Source organism: Pseudoliparis swirei, chromosome 17 (genome assembly GCF_029220125.1).
Source record: "Pseudoliparis swirei isolate HS2019 ecotype Mariana Trench chromosome 17, NWPU_hadal_v1, whole genome shotgun sequence".
NCBI classification, from domain to species: domain Eukaryota; kingdom Metazoa; phylum Chordata; class Actinopteri; order Perciformes; family Liparidae; genus Pseudoliparis; species Pseudoliparis swirei.
This window is the reverse complement of record NC_079404.1, coordinates 2,219,345-2,236,399: the sequence shown is the minus strand read 5'-3', so window position 1 is coordinate 2,236,399 and position 17,055 is coordinate 2,219,345. Positions and strand designations below refer to the sequence as shown.

The 17,055-nt window shown below is 43.0% G+C and overlaps 1 protein-coding gene across 1 annotated transcript in view; it reads left to right on the top strand.

The window, feature by feature from the left end:
• Positions 1–7,370: 7,370 nt before the first annotated feature.
• The window catches only part of LOC130207172 (gamma-aminobutyric acid receptor subunit pi), a 29,137-nt gene continuing 19,452 nt past the window's right edge, over positions 7,371–17,055 (top strand). Inside the window, exons 1-2 of the mRNA XM_056435653.1 lie at positions 7,371–7,433; positions 12,766–12,856. Coding sequence (XP_056291628.1) covers positions 12,804–12,856 — 53 coding nt within the window. The 5' untranslated portion in view covers positions 7,371–7,433; positions 12,766–12,803. The remainder of the gene's footprint in view (positions 7,434–12,765; positions 12,857–17,055) is intronic.

Below are 17,055 nucleotides of genomic sequence, written 5' to 3'. Positions count from 1 at the left end.
TTCTGCTACCAACTAGGCCCAACGTTGCAATATTACGTTTCCCTAAAAACGTACAAAAACAATTTTTTTTAAATTAATCCTTCATTATCTGCATCAGAAGACTCTTACAACATCATCTGACTTTTAAAAAAAAAGATTTAGATATTATTTCTATGCTTGGGTCTTACAGGGTTAAAGAAACCAAATACATTGCTGATGTATACAGGACTGTCTCAGAAAATTAGAATATTGTGATAAAGTTCTTTATTTTCTGTAATGCAATTAAAAAAACAAAAATGTCATGCATTCTGGATTCATTACAAATCAACTGAAATATTGCAAGCCTTTTATTTTTTTTAATATTGCTGATTATGGCTTACAGCTTAAGAAAACTCTAAAATCCTATCTCATAAAATTTTAATATTTCCTCAGACCAAGTAAAAAAAAAGATTTATAACAGCTGAGTGTTTGTCAAGGCTCAGGAAACCCTTGCAGGTGTTTGAGTTAATTAGACAATTCAAGTGATTTGTTTAATACCCTACTAGTATACTTTTTCATGATATTCTAATATTTAGAGATAGGATATTTGAGTTTTCTTAAGCTGTAAGCCATAATCAGCAATAAATCAGAATAAAAGGCTTGCAATATTTCAGTTGATTTGTAATGAATCCAGAATGCATGACATTTTTTTTTTTTTAATTGCATTACAGAAAATAAAGAACTTCATCACAATATTCTAATTTTCTGAGACAGTCCTGTATGTATGAGTGTATGCATGAACGTGGAATTGAATTGTTTTTTCCTCTAACTCTTAAAGGGACCAGAGGAAGAAGTTCTGAAGAGTTTTAAATAGTTTAATCTGTGATGCAGAACTTTCTTCCTTTCTTACTTTTCTTTCTTTCTTTCTTCCTTTCTTTCTTTCTTTCTTCCTTTCTTTTCTTTCTTTCTTCCTTTCTTTTCTTTCTTTCTTCCTTTTCTTTCTTTCTTTCTTTCTTTCTTCCTTTCTTCCTTTCTTTCTTTCTTCCTTTCTTTTCTTTCTTTCTTTCTTCCTTTCTTTCTTTCTTCCTTTTCTTCCTTTCTTCCTTTATTTTCTTTCTTTCTTCCTTTTCTTCCTTTCTTCCTTTCTTTTGAAGAACGGGAAAAGTTTAATTGAGGAGGAAGTGAGATAAAACTGATTTATTCATGCTCATGCCCTTTCAAAGTAAAGTAAATCTATATATATATATATATGTATATATACAATATATAGATATGTATACACATATATGTATATATATATATTTATATATACAGGACTGTCTCAGAAAATTAGAATATTGTGATGAAGTTCTTTATTTTCTGTAATGCAATTAAAAAAACAAAAATGTCATGCATTCTGGATTCATTACAAATCAACTGAAATATTGCAAGCCTTTTATTCTGATTTATTGCTGATTATGGGTTACAGCTTAAGAAAACTCAAATATCCTATCTCTAAATATTAGAATATCATGAAAAAGTATACTAGTAGGGTATTAAACAAATCACTTGAATTGTCTAATTAACTCGAAACACCTGCAAGGTTTCCTGAGCCTTGACAAACACTCAGCTGTTATAAATCTTTTTTTTTTACTTGGTCTGAGGAAATATTAAAATTTTATGAGATAGGATTTTAGAGTTTTCTTAGGCTGTAAGCCATAATCAGCAATATTAGAATAAAAAGGCTTGCAATATTTCAGTTGATTTGTAATGAATCCAGAATGCATGACATTTTTGTTTTTTTAATTGCATTACAGAAAATAAAGAACTTTATCACAATATTCTAATTTTCTGAGACAGTCCTGTATATGCACACATGTAAATACACAGATATGTATTTGTATACAGGACTGTCTCAGAAAATTAGAATATTGTGATGAAGTTCTTTATTTTCTGTAATGCAATTTAAAAAAAAAAATGTCATGCATTCTGGATTCATTACAAATCAACTGAAATATTGCAAGCCTTTTATTCTGATTTATTGCTGATTATGGCTTACAGCTTAAGAAAACTCAAATATCCTATCTCTAAATATTAGAATATCATGAAAAAGTATACTAGTAGGGTATTAAACAAATCACTTGAATTGTCTAATTAACTCGAAACACCTGCAAGGGTTTCCTGAGCCTTGACAAACACTCAGCTGTTATAAATCTTTTTTTTTACTTGGTCTGAGGAAATATTAAAATTTTATGAGATAGGATTTTAGAGTTTTCTTAAGCTGTAAGCCATAATCAGCAATATTAAAAGAATAAAAGGCTTGCAATATTTCAGTTGATTTGTAATGAATCCAGAATGCATGTTTTTTTAATTGCATTACAGAAAATAAAGAACTTTATCACAATATTCTAATTTTCTGAGACAGTCCTGTATATGCATATTTACATATATATATACATACATATACATACATATATATATCAATCATCCGACAGTCAAACTACACATGCATTATTCTAATTATTAATTATTAATATTGTGTGAGCTATTGGTCCCAGTGTGAGCTGCTGGTCCCAGTATGACATATTTTATGTTCCAGTGTCTGTAACCTCATGAAAGTGAAGCAGCAACTTCCAAACAGAAAGTTCTGGTTCTCCTTGGAGGTTTTGAATGCAACACATTTTTCTTCCTCTACCAACCAGCGAAGGAAAAACCCAAATCTGTGAGGATCAGTTTGAACCTGTGGCTTCACCTCCAGCCGCCGAGCAGAGAGATATCTCCTCTCACTCCTTTGTTTTGTGAGTTCAAATATCTATTTTTCGGGGCTTTGAAATCTTCCCCGATGCCGGGGAGGAGGCTCGGGTTTAAACTTTTTAGTCGTTTCTGTTTCTTTGCCTTCCGTCGAACCCCCAGACGAGAAGACGTGGTGCAAACTCTCTAAATAATGAATAGAGGATGGAGCCGGTGGTAATTGGGAATAGAGGAAGTAGAGAAACCTCCAAAGAGAGGCCGAAACAAGCGGGAAAAGAAGGCTGGGGGGTCAGGATGTGGCCCCCGACTCCGGATGAGAGCCTCACATCCCAATCGGCCCCCTCAGCTCGGTGCCGTGGGAAGTTTCTTCCGATGCTGTTCGTCGACGTTCCCCGCGGACGTCGACGCGTCTTATATGTCGGATGTTGCCATGGAAACAACAAAGGACCAACGGGACGTTGCGCAATCGCCTCGGTACATTCTTATGATCTAATCGGTGTGTAAGTCAAACAAAACAAGCACAATGATGATTAATGTTGATGATTAAGAATGTTAATGTCTGAGAAAATCAGCTCAGGAAATAACATGTGAGATCCAGCCCATAATAGTTCTGGTTAATATTTTTTCTTTCTATATCTAATGCTTTTCATCTTTTCGTCCAAGCAAAAAAAAAAGGAAAAGACATTTTTCTGATTGACAGAATGCCCTAAATATGAAATGTTCCCCTCCAGATGATCTGCTTCCACACCTCGCCGTCTGGAGGGGGGTGCGCCGCTGAGCTGCTCCTCAAATAAACCGGCACAGGGTTTGTTTAGTGTGTGAATCTTTGGATTTCCTCCCTCCCTCCCATCCCTTTGGTTTCCTTCTGAGAGCATCATCGATTACGCTCCCCTGCGTTTACTCTCAGTCTTTATGAATGACATCATACAGCGGGACGGATGGAAGCCCATCCTACATGTGAGGAAACAATGAGGATCCTGTAAGTCATAATGATGAAGCTGACAGACTGACGTGATGCAACCTCGAGGCTTTGGAGGAATCAGATTTAATAAAGCGTGTCACTTTTGACGAAGATGAGAGAGATTTCTTCGCCCCTCCGTTTCTCAACGTGGACGTCTCTGTTAGTGGCGAGTTTCTTCATATTTGACGCTCGCCACTCTGGATTCTCTTTCCTGCCCGCCGAGCAACGCCATGTTCCTGGGTACGTGCGAGTGAAACAGAGGTAGAGGAAGATGAAGATGGAGAGGGCTGTTCGCCCTCTGCAGTCGACGCACGCGCCCGCGCGTTGGACACTGTTTCCGTTTTTAAAATATTTATTTCTCCGCGAATGAGTTTAAACTACTGGATGAATGTGTGGGGTTTCCTCTTCCTCCACACACACCCCATGAAGCTTCATCTGCGGCGTGAAGTCACGTCTCAGTCCCACTTTTATCATGTTGGTGAACGGTGTGACCGACCACATCATTTATACTCAAAAAACGATTTAAAATTTGGGTTTAGACATTTATTTACATGTATCTAGCATTTCATTCATATATTTCACTGCTTTTGTGATCCCAAGACCTTTTGGTAAACCCATTTCAAACACCAAAACAGTTCGTCCACATGAGTAAATGTGTGTTTTCACAAGAGATATGAAGAATAAAATAAAATCGAACTTCGATTTTTACACTTTAGGGCGATATTTTCTCTTTCCACTTGTGCCTGAGGACAATTGTGCCTCATTATATTTTTGATGTCAAACACATGGGTATGTGTCATATGCAAAGTGCCTTTAAAAGGTGAATCTAAGAAATGTTGTAAAATCGAGAAAATGTCCCCAGACTCCAGCTGGAAGGAAACGAGGGGAACTTCACTGGCAGTTTACCCCAGACTCCTCGCTCTCCGGCGGCGGCGGCGTCCGTCTCACGAGGGCGCCGGGGAGTCGTTGTGAAGCCAGACGTAACGGCGCTTTCCATATCGGAGAGGTTGGAGATTTTTTCAAGAAGACGCAACGAGGACGACAGCTCTCCGACGGTAACGCGCCGGGGACGTCTCGCGCGGCGTCCGTTAGCGACGCCGAACCGGAGCCGGGCGCTTCGGCTCTCATTAAATATGAACCGTCTCGGTGGAGCGCGAGTGATGAGGACTTCTAGTCGATAACTCTTCGTCTGCCGAGTCGTCGGGCTCTAACCAATAAATCTATCAGGTGTGATTGGAGCTTATCGAGGGAACTTGTGGTCCTCCCCCATTAAAGATAATCAATATTGCCACATCTCCACGCTGAGCAGTGGACGTCTGGTTGTCGCCATGTGACTTCATGGAGACTTTAGAACCTTCTGGATGCAACATGTTGGCCGCTTCTTGGCATTAACCAACTGGACAGGATTCATAGGATCTTTCCACTTCAATAAGAGAATTAATAACTTCTTTTTTGTTTTGTTTAGTGATATAAACATAAAACAAGTAAAAGAATGTCAGACATAAATATATATATACACACATATACATACCCCTACACCCATACACACACACACACACACACACATATACACATACATATATATACATATACACACATACATATACACACGCATACTTTCCCAATGAATGAGACACTTCTATGAGACACACACACACACACACACACACACACACACACACACACACATGGCTGTTTCCACATCGACGCCCACCTTCACGAGTCAAGGGCCGCAGATCGACGTCGCTCTTCTCCTCGGGGGAAATGCATTTTGGATGATTGATTTCTGAGGATTTGCATCGAGATACGGGCACGCGAGTATCGAGGAGGTGCGAGGTCACCGTGGCAACTGATTGAAAAAGCTTTCGTTGGACAGATTGCGGTTGCGGCCATGTTGCATTATGCATGTACGACTTTGCTCGTCTCACGAAGCGAGCTCTACTCGCTCTGTGGTGAGACGCCGTGCACCAACAACTCGGAGGAACGTCTTCTTCTCTACATATGCAGAAGTTTGTAATCCCCTCAATATGAATGTGACGGATCGCGCTCTGGACCCCCGACGACTTCTCAAGAGATCCCTGGACGTCCGCGCCGCCGCTCTGGTTCCAGGGTCCGTCTTTCATCCCGTCTCCGCTGCCGAATCCGAGTGATGGAACACCGCCCTCGACATAAATCATGCACGGAAAAAAGCGTGCGCGTGGCCTCATAACCCCCGGGGGAAATGATGAGGGCTCATGTGGACGAGGCACACATCAAATGAGGGAAAGGTCTACGGGAGAGATTCATCACCTGGAGGAAAAGGTCGAGGGCACGGTGGCCTTCGAGGCAGCGGCCTCATCTTCCTCACCTGTCCGCTCCTCTTTGCATAAACAGCGACGGGACGACACGGGCCCCCTGGTGGATCTTCAAGGAACTTCGGAAGCTGTTAAGCCCGGAACGAGTGACGAGGACGGCGAGACGTGGCAGGTGTCGTCAGACAGACACACAGACACACAGACAGACAGACAGACACACAGACAGACAGACAGACAGACAGACAGACACACAGAGAGACAGACAGACAGACACACAGACAGACAGACACACAGAGAGACAGACAGACAGACAGACACACAGAGAGACAGACAGACAGACAGACAGACAGACAGACACACAGAAAGACAGACAGACAGACACACAGACAGACAGACACACAGAGAGACAGACAGACAGACAGACAGACGCTAAAGAAGTTTCTCTCCACTGAGTTTGAGCTGCGAGGTCAAACCATGTTGAACTTTAGATTATTTTTTGGCAACTCTGAGTGTAAATGATGTTTTTAAAGGCCACTATGTGTAAATGAAGTCACTGAGTTTCAGTTCCTCTGACTGTGAAACTAATTAATTTAACACTACGGTCAGGGGTCAGGGGTCAGGGTCAGGGTCAGCTAGAGAGCACCAGCCTCTCTGGAAGTGCACTCTCAATACATCCAAGCTGAGTGGCTTGAGCCTCTTACCCTGTGACCACTGAGCGCCATAAGCTGAGATCGGATCAGCCGCTGCCCGACTGTTGGCAGCGCGCCCACGCAGAGGAAAGAGAGCCGAGGCCCGGGGAGGCTGGCGGAGCTCCATCCATCACAGGGGAACACCTCGGCACACTTCTCCATTGTGACCCGCAGCATCCTTCTAGAGTCATAGAGTCTCTATGCGAAGATGATTAGACAATATCATATAGCTTCAAGTGCTGTGAAGAATGTCACTTTATTTCTATACACGAGGTACCAAAAGAGACGGAATGATAATAAACTGCATGCGTATTGTACCATTCCCCTATGTGGTCTTTATATTTTTATTTAAAAGACGTTTTGCCTGTTCACTGAATACCTCTTTGTCTTTTCTTAAAAGCTCCTCCTGGTTATAGCTGCGGCATAAACAGATCTTACTGTAAGGGAAGCAAGTGATGCAAAGCCGCCATCATCATCATCATCATCTTCATCATCATCATCATGGACGTTTCATTCTCGGGCAGCTTTTGGAGACTCCAAATCACTCTGCGAGCCTACCGCGTGCGTCATTGCGCATGCGGCGCGCGTCCAACCAACCCCACCGTGGTTAATGGGAATCCGGTGACGAAAGCGCAGTTGTTTGCGCGGGCACGTGCGCGCGCGGATCAGCAGGTTGCCGTCTCCCGACACAGACCGGATGGAAAGTCTCGGCTGCGACCACAGCGACCTGACCGGGATCCGTGCTCCTGGACGCGGACTGATATCTCCAGGATGCGCTGACCTCCGTGCCGGCGGCTCCAGGTGAACTTCTAACTTTATAACCCCGGCCGACTTTTCTTTTTTTCCTTGTGTTGTTTTTAAAGGGCGGTTGGCACCGTGCTCGCGCGCTTGCATGCTGCGCGTCGTGTGTCGGAGACGTGCGTCGCCTCCTCGCGCGCCTCTGAATACTCCGACGATGCCAACTTTGAAGTCCGGGGTGAACATTTTATTTATCAAATACCAAAATATTTTAAAAAAAAATCAGTTTCTCATCGTGTGTCGGTGTTATCATAGTTTGCCTGTGCGCGCGCGCGTGGTCGGGCATGTCCTTTCTCTCCTAAATGATCTCCGAATGACTCTCGCGCGCCTTTTCTCACGAGCGCGCCTCTTAATATTCCAATGATTACAACTTTGAACTACGGGGTGATAATGTGCTTTATTAAATTCAATAATATGAAAAAATATATATGTTTCTTGCCTCGTCATGTGTCGAGCATGGTTCTGCCTGTGCGCGCGCGCGCGTGATGGTGCATGCCCTCCCTCCTAAATGAGTTCAATTAATCCTGCCTGTGGGCGCTGTTGCTGCATCAGCTCATACAGGAGTCTCTCTCTCTCTCTCTCTCTCTCTCTCTCTCTCTCTCTCTCTCAACGAGGGTTAGAAGGCTAACACGTATATTTACTTTATTCCCCTCTGGGCCATTACTTTAAAACATGTTTTTATTGAGCTCAGCTTATAATTCATATAGGAGCAACATTCCACCAGGTGCATGATGCAACCTGCAGCCTTTACCTGGTCATGGGGGTGATTTATTCTTTTCGGGGTGACGGTTGTTCAGGTGAAGGTGGGGTCTGTAATGTGATGGAGCCCTCAGGGCGGAGCAGGGACATGAGGGTTAAACACACAGCCGGCAGCACAGTTATCATCAGTGTTTACTCTGGCCAACATTCAGCCGGTTAAGCTGTCAAGTCAACACACACACACACACACACACACACACATGCACACACACACACACACACACACACACGCACACACACACACACGCACACACAAACACATGCAGCAACGCTCCAAGCGATGCCTCCATTCCACTGTGATTGGAAAGAGATGAAATCAGGACCGATGCTCCGTGAAGCCCCGAGCCCCCCCCCCCCCCAGGTGTCCTCTCCCATCCTCTCACCACCACATCCATCTCCGTGGCGACGCCCACACTGCGAAGGCTCGCTCGCTTAATTGCTGTAGATGTTGCGTTGTGCGCTCTGCGTCTTCACAGCCGAGCTCTCGCCGTACGGCCGGCTGATGGTTCTTCAGAGTGACGCCGTAGAAGAACCATTTTTGGTTCCACGAAGAACCTTTCAAGCCAGGGTTCTATAAAGAACCATTTTGGAAATGGTGCCTGAAAGAATCATGTTTTTTCAGGTTCTTAGAGACACCTTTATAGGTTATTTGAAGAACTATTTAAGGAAATGGTTCTTTAGAATGGTTCTCTTTCCTTAAAGAGTTCTTCAAAGAACCTGTAAAGGTGCATCAAAGAACTTTAAAAAAATGGTTCTTTAAGGCACCGTTTTTGGTTCCACAAAGAACCTTTCAAACCAGGGTTCTCTAAAGAACCATTTCCTTCAATAGTTCTTCAAAGAACCTATAAAGGTGTCTCTAAGAACCTTTAACAAATGGTTCTTCAGGCACCTTTTCCAGAATGGTTCTTCAGTAGGTGATGGTTCTTCATAAAGACCACAAAGCCCTTTAGAGAACCATTTCAGAACCATCATTGTTCCGTGTGCGTTTAGAGATCGAGGAGTAAAGGTTCTCTGTTATCATCAAAACTCAAAACGTATTTTGTTTAAATGGAATAAAACACATTTTATTTTTCGAGAACAGTAAATTGAAGCGGCTATGACAGCGTCGTCCACCTTGTTAGTTCTCTCTCTCTCTCCCTCTCTCTCTCTCCCTCTCTCTCTCTCCATCATTCACTGCTCTCTGTGTTGTTGGGTCGATGCCTTGTTGTTCTGGAACGATCCATTTTTGGGGCACATCCCTCGAGTCAGGTGGACGACCTCGTGACCCCAGGCTCTCCTCCCCTCATCAGTCTAAAGCTTTTCTGTGAACGGAGACACTATATCTGTCTGTTTTTGTCGTGGACTCAGAGTCTCGGAGTCATGCGTCATCGCTCATATAATCCGATGGCCGAGTCCTTCTGGTCCATTCTCTGTCACACGGGCCAGATGTGTCTTCAGATCAACTGGTTTCCCTCCGGCTTTTCCTTTTTTTCTTCCTTCTCCAAGGATTGCTGGTAATCTCATGTGACTGTGGCCGGAGCCCGGAGGCGGTCTGGTGTAACAGATGCTCTTCAAGCGCTTTACACACATCTGTTCAGGGAACTCTGAAGGAGTCCGGGATATCTTCATTTCACAATATTTCATTTTGAGCAAAAAAAAGATACCCACATTTTTTCGCCCCCATAAGATAACATCACAGCCCTTTTGGCTAATGTTACGGCGTCATAATGATCTCAACCTAGCTCCTGATTGGCTGACTGCACGATGGAGAACGGTTGTCTAAAGTGTTGTTATGTTATACTACAATACCCATGAGCCTTGGATGCGATGAAGAAGAAAACAGTCTGTTTTCCAACAAAATATTCAATGATTTTTTTTGGGTCAGCAATGTATGGTTCTCTACGCTCTTATTTTTACCACAACAATAACAATAACAACAATAATATTGTAAATTGAAACAAAAGAAAAACAAAACGATTTAGTTAGCTCCTCATCATAATGATGTGTTGTGAAATAATATGTAAAAGTCATAAGTTTAACTAATAAATCCACAATCGGCCTCCTGGGTGGACGTACTGCCGTCATCGACCTCAACAGTGTGACCTTCAGGTCCACCTCGCCGCAGTGGGAATTATCAGCTCTGCCAGAGTTCAGGAACACAGGCTGGATCCTTCTTGACTTTTTAATCAAAGACAAACCAACAACAACAACAACAAGTAATCATCTCATCTCCGCCTGGCTAGCTGGCCGTCACGTTCCCTGTAAACGTAAACAATGATGTTACTGCCAAGACGAAAGATGAAAAATGGAGAGAGAAAAGCCGGAGGCTCAGCGGAGTGAGTCGCTTCCTCCTGACACATCGTTTTACTTTCACTCCTTCCTGCCCTTTTCAAGTCGGCTTAGCATCAGACCGCCGGTGAGAGGGACGGGCTTCCCTTCAGAGGCCGACGCCCACGCGGCGCTCCATCGCGCGGCCGCAGAGGGAACGTTAGCTCCTGAAATAACGAGTCAGCACATATCTGGTTCTTTGAGGATTAGGACGGCCGTCAGGAGACCGTTTACGATGCCCACGGTGTGACGTCCATGTTTAGTTTATAGTTCAAGACGAGAGCCACAAACACGGAGAGGCAAATATTATTATTATTATTATTATCATTATTATTATTATTATTATTATTATTATTATTATCATTATTATTATTATTATTATTATTATGCTGTTTTTATCTTATTTACTGTCTTCTCACTGAGCAACTGGGGCACACACCGACACACACAAACAAATACATGCAGACACACACAAACACAGACACACGCACACATACGCACAGACACACATGCAAAATGACACAGACATGCACACACAGACACACACACAGACACACACACAGACACACATACACAGACACACACACAGACACATGCACACACACACAGACACATGCACACACACACAGACACATGCACACACACACAGACACACACACAGACACATGCACACACAGACACAGACACATGCACACACACAGACACATGCACACACACACAGACACATGCACACACAGACACACACACAGACACATGCACACACAGACACACACACGCTCACATGCACACACATGCATGCACATACACACACTCACACAGACACGTATACACACCCCTACACCGCACACACACTCACTGCACGCACACACACATCCACGCACACATACACACACACAGAACATGCGTACCTGCGAGCCGAAGAGGTGCATCATGGGAGCTCATGGTGGGCGTCATGCGGTGCTGCCTCCCCGTGTGAGCGTCATGTCTCCAGACGGCCACCAGGCGGCCGCAGATCAACTGAACATCTCAGACAGACAATCAAATATTTAACGAGTAAATCAACACAACGCAAATTCATCTCCGCTGGCGGAGAAACGGAGGAAATCTGATGATTGACGTCTTTCACTTTCTCACGAATGTTTAGTCTGAGTCTGACCGCAGGTTAAATGATTTCACACGACGACGATGATGACGATGATGATGATGATGATGACGATGATGATGATGACGATAACGATGATGATGATGCATACAAGAATATATCCGAGTGATTTTAATGAAATGTTAGATTGCATTCCTTGTTTCCATGAAGCGAGTCGCTGATCTTATATTACATAATCAATGTTTATAATCCACGGCTGTTGAATGAATTAATCTGCAGCGTTTGTAAACTTTGTAAACGTTCTTCCTGGTTCTGACCCGGCGTCGGAAACTCACACGAAGGGAAAACGGCCCCTGAGGAATAAAACGTTGCTCCTGATGTCACTAGAGGGGCAACAGAGGCCCCGTAATTATGATCATTGAAGAGTGTTGTGTTGTTGTTCTTTGTTGTGTGTGTGTCCTATCTGCACTTCCTGTACTAGGTACACACACAAAATCTATAAATATAATTCTGAATTGAACAAATAAACAAGTTCTAATAGTTTATGGTTAAAAAAAAACGTAATAACAATTAATAACCACAAAGAAATAAGAATAAAATGTAATATAATTTTCAAATTTATGTTTTCTGTTTGTTTTTTGTTCCAAAAAATCTAAGAAAACACTTTGAATCCATAAACTACTGCCTAATAGTCTTATTACTGTCTAATAGTTTTATTACTGTCTAAAAGTCTTATTACTGTCTAATAGTCCTATTATTGTCTAATAGTCTTATTATTGCCTAATAGTCCTATTATTGTCTAATAGTCTTATTATTGCCTAATAGTCTTATTATTGTCTAATAGTCTTATTATTGCCTAATAGTCTTATTATTGCCTAATAGTCTTATTACTGCCTAATAGTCTTATTATTGTCTAATAGTCTTATTATTGCCTAATAGTCTTATTATTGCCTAATAGTCTTATTACTGCCTAATAGTCTTATTACTGCCTAATAGTCTTATTATTGTCTAATAGTCTTATTATTGCCTAATAGTCTTATTCCTGGCCGCCTGTTATTCAGCTGGAGTGGAGGACGTAGGAGTCACGGGTACATTCAAACTAACAAAATCCACATTTGCGTCTTCTCTAAATTGCACCTTGTTGTTGTTGATGTTGTTTTCCTGCAGATAAACTCCACCCGGTCATCTCCTCTCCGTCGGCAGCCATGGCTCTCTCTGTGTCCGGAGGCACCGTGTTCACCATCCTCCTCATCAGCAGGTGAGAGGGGGGGGGGGGCATCGAGCGGCGCTCTCCATCTCGTCTATCTGGGGCCACCGTCGGCGTGACGATCCCTGCAGTTTCCCGCGGTGAAGATGATGAGCCTGTTTGGGTCGCCGGGTGAAGAGAGACGCCTCTCCCCGAAACCCACGGCGCTCGTTATATTCTCACGTTAAACACGTCTGACGTGAGAATATAACCGTAGTGTTCTGGAGCGCCTGAACTCTGACGTAACGCCAAGGTAACCCGACGCTCATGAAGACAGAGTCGTGGTGAAGTTTCATGCATTTCCTGAACAGTGGAAGAGATTCCTCCAGAGGTCAAAGAAGATGTCTTTGATATAAAGGCGAACAATAAAACGCCCTTAGAGTTAATTAAAGAAGCAATTAAAGGTTCTTTTTAATTTCACGAGATTCCTTCTTGGTCTTTTCCTACAGCGACTAATCGGAATTTCCCTTTTTTTTGATCGCGATTTATCATTTCATCGTTTCTGCCAGCGAAAGCCAGTTTCTGGTGCTCATTACGTTTAATGCTAATTCCCCACCACCCTCGCCTCTCGCCCTCCGTTTCTCCTCCTCCTTCTCCATCTGCACAGCGGGTTCTCCGGGTTCTCCTCCTTCTCCTTTTCCCCATTAGAGACTGATTTGAGACCCTCTTTGCCCCAAGGAGTGCCCAGCGACTTCATTTCAACTCAAAAACGATAAATTACCACAAACACTTGATCTGTCAAAGGAGAGGGAACCTGTTCTTTGAGGTGTTGTTTGTGTTGTCGTCGTTCCACACGTTGACTCCCACTCCCAAAAAAACAGGAGAAGGGATTAATAATGTGAAGTGGCGTGTAAAAAAAAAATTGATGGAGGCGCGATCGTCGGTCTGTCGAATAAACCCAGGACTTTCACCCAGGAGACCGGTGTCACTGTCGTTGGGTTATTTAGAAGTTAGTGATGTTTATGACGTGTTTTCTGTACTTACATTTTAAACCCTAACACAGTACTTTCCCTCAACCTCACTAAGTGGTTTTAGACTCACATAGATATCAGACATATGAATATCATAGCCTACAGTGGATGATGTCACAGGTGTACCGCGGCAGCCTTCTCTCACTCCGAACTGTATTTTGCTGTGAGGGAAATATGCCAGTAAAAATAATATGTTAAAAAAACGCCCAGAAGTATATTGGCGAGTCACATTTCCGTTGTTTCCGTCCCATGCTAACCGTCTTTAGCCCGACCCGGTCCGGGCCGGGCTAACATTTCTCAAAATGCCCTCGCTTCTATCGAATTGGGTTTACGCCAATATCCACGTGTTTACTTCAGACTTTAAAGTCTGTTACATTGGAACGAAGGTAACCGATATAAATGTCGCCCCCTGGTGTTCAGGAGACAGAATGCAGCTTTAACACATGAAGCGTAGACTTCTATACAACCAGAGGAGTCGCTCCCTGGTGGTCAGGAGAGAGAATGCAGCTTTAACACATGAAGCATAGACTTCTATACAACCAGAGGAGTCGCCCCCTGGTGGTCAGGAGACAGAATGCAGCTTTAACACATGAAGCATATACTTCAATACAACCAGAGGAATCGCCCCCTAGTAGAGAGAATGCAAGTTTAAGGCCCTTTCCATTTATAAAATAATACCAAAAACTTGCCAGATTTTGAAAGTTACATTTCTCCCGAAGAAAAAAAAGCTAAATAATTTACACAAAGGACATCTATTGATAAAAAAAAGACAAAACGGTCATAATTACAGGTGTGAAAGTAACCAACTCGTAAAACGTGCTGAACAGTAATGGATGGAAATGCACCTTCATTTGCATTTCTATTACCAATTCTCCAAGTCTGCAGCTTCCCTAGAGAGCGAGGCAAGAGAAGAACAATGTTGTGTTCCACACACGCATATATACATACCTTCCTCTTCTTTTCCACTGAGGTGGAACTTGGATAAATTGCTTGGCTACTCTTCTCTAACATCGAGTGCGACGCCGTCTCTAATTAAAACGGGTACGCATCCGGTCTTCCGAAGCAGTGGGCGAGGGATGAGCTCCGTCAGATCCCACTCAGTGGTGTCTGAGTTTATGCACCTGCATGTTGTATTGTGGAAGTCTCGACTCATTTTCCTAATCGGCATTTCAATTTGCATCGGGAACACGTCCCCATATAACTGTCCCCTTCCCCCTCCTTCTTTCTTTTTACAAGCTCGGTACAGCACTAGCCTACTTACCTACTTATTATCTCTGCACTCTCCTTTCTTATGTTTATTTTTGATAACCTGTTCCTGTACTTAATACTGTTAATACTGCATACACTTTACCACTATGTACAGTGTGTTTTTTGTACAGTGTTTTTAAAAATATATTTTTCATATTTCTATTATTATTATGGTTACTATTATTATTATTATTATTATTATACATGGTTATCATGGCTAATTAATTATGTTTTGGCCTACCTTTATGAATGCGAGACTTGCAATCAACGTTACGGTACTAATCTGGGTTCAGGCTGCTCTTGTCATCATATTGGCATCAGTTTTCGATCCCCAACCCTAACGGACACACACGGACGTCACACAAATAGTCCATGCAGTTTGTGGTCGCGGCTCTGATTCATTTCCGCCGCTGTAATTGATTGAATGCCGCGTGGACACGAGAGGGGCGTGACGAGTTGATGGTGCAAAGTGACTCAACGCTTCATCTTGATTGGCTCGGGGCGATGGAGCCGAGCACCTCATTGACAAATCTCACGCTCAGTAATCAGCTTCCAGGCCTGCATGTATTATTAATGAAAATGAGGTCAGAATCATAAAATGAAGAAAAAAAACTCCACATCCATATCTGTAAAGATTAAGAAATTGTACTTTAAAACCTCTCAGGATTGTTAAGCATTCAACGCCTTGTAATAAAAAAATGGAAGACAGTGATGATTTTGTTCTTCTTTTTCTTCCCGCTGGTTAATTACCAGCCAACTTGCTAAGATTATTTCGACAGCAGGCGCCTTCTTCTTAAGTATCTGAACCCTAAAAAAAACCCTCGGGACGTGTAATTCTTGCCAGATTTTTTGAAACGACAGTCCTTGAATGCATCACACGTGAGGAGCAAAAAAACATTGGGAAACCATAACTAAAAATCTCTATATAGCACTTGAGTATCACTCTATTTTTCCCCCCAACATTGATAACATATAATAATATATTTGTAATAAATCTAGATTCTAGTGTTTAACATTTTTGCTAAATAAATGATATAACGAATAAGACTTGCGTTCTCTCTCCTGCCGTACAGGAAACAACTGCTGAATATATATAAATATAAGTTATGAAATGTAAAAGTCTACCATCAACTCTTGAAATACAGTCGCTCGTTTAGTACGACACAGATCACATCTTCTTTTCTCTGAGACTCAGACTTCAGTGGGCTTATGCAGACGGTGTTCTGTATGTGGCGGTTCTTCTCTTCCCCCTCGCGTCGGGGCTTAGGGATCCGCCTGGGACGCCGTGGAAGGGGGAAACAGCTGCTTTTGTCAGCCAGAAGCCTGCAACATGAACTCAGGGGAGCTCCATTGTTATTTCCTCGCGGCGGCTGGTCGCCTGCCTCTCCGAGCCCGGAGCCCGACGACGTTTCAGAGAGTCCCCGAAGAGCGAGGGAACAATCTCTGTCTCTGAGAGCACCGGCCACTTTCCTTTAAATCCCCTTTTCACACAGAAAATAGATATTCTGTGGAAAAGAAGAAGCTTAATGCAACCCGACAGGTTGCCGGCACACCTTGAGGACTGATCTGAAGCCTCGTGTTCTACCTTTTCTCCCGGCAGCCCGTCACCAGACAACGCACGGTGCTCAGACTCATGGCCGACTGGACCGAGGAAGCCACCGGAGAAAACTGAGACGTCTGTAGACACAGAAACATGAAGGGGCCATCTGGAACCGAAAATGGTTCTTCAGAGTGATGCCATAGAAGAACCATTTCTGGTTCCACAAAGAACCTTTCAAACCAGGATTCCTTAAAGAACCATTTCCTGAAAGAGTTCTTCAAAGAACCTATAAAGGTGCCTTAAACGAAAAAATGGTTCTCCAGTAGGTGGTGGTTCTTCGTAGAACCACAAAGCCTTTTAAAGAACCATTGAAGAACCATTATTGTTCTGTGGGCTTCCCATGTGAAAACGTCATTAGCTGTCACATGAATATCAATACGCTTGATTATCTT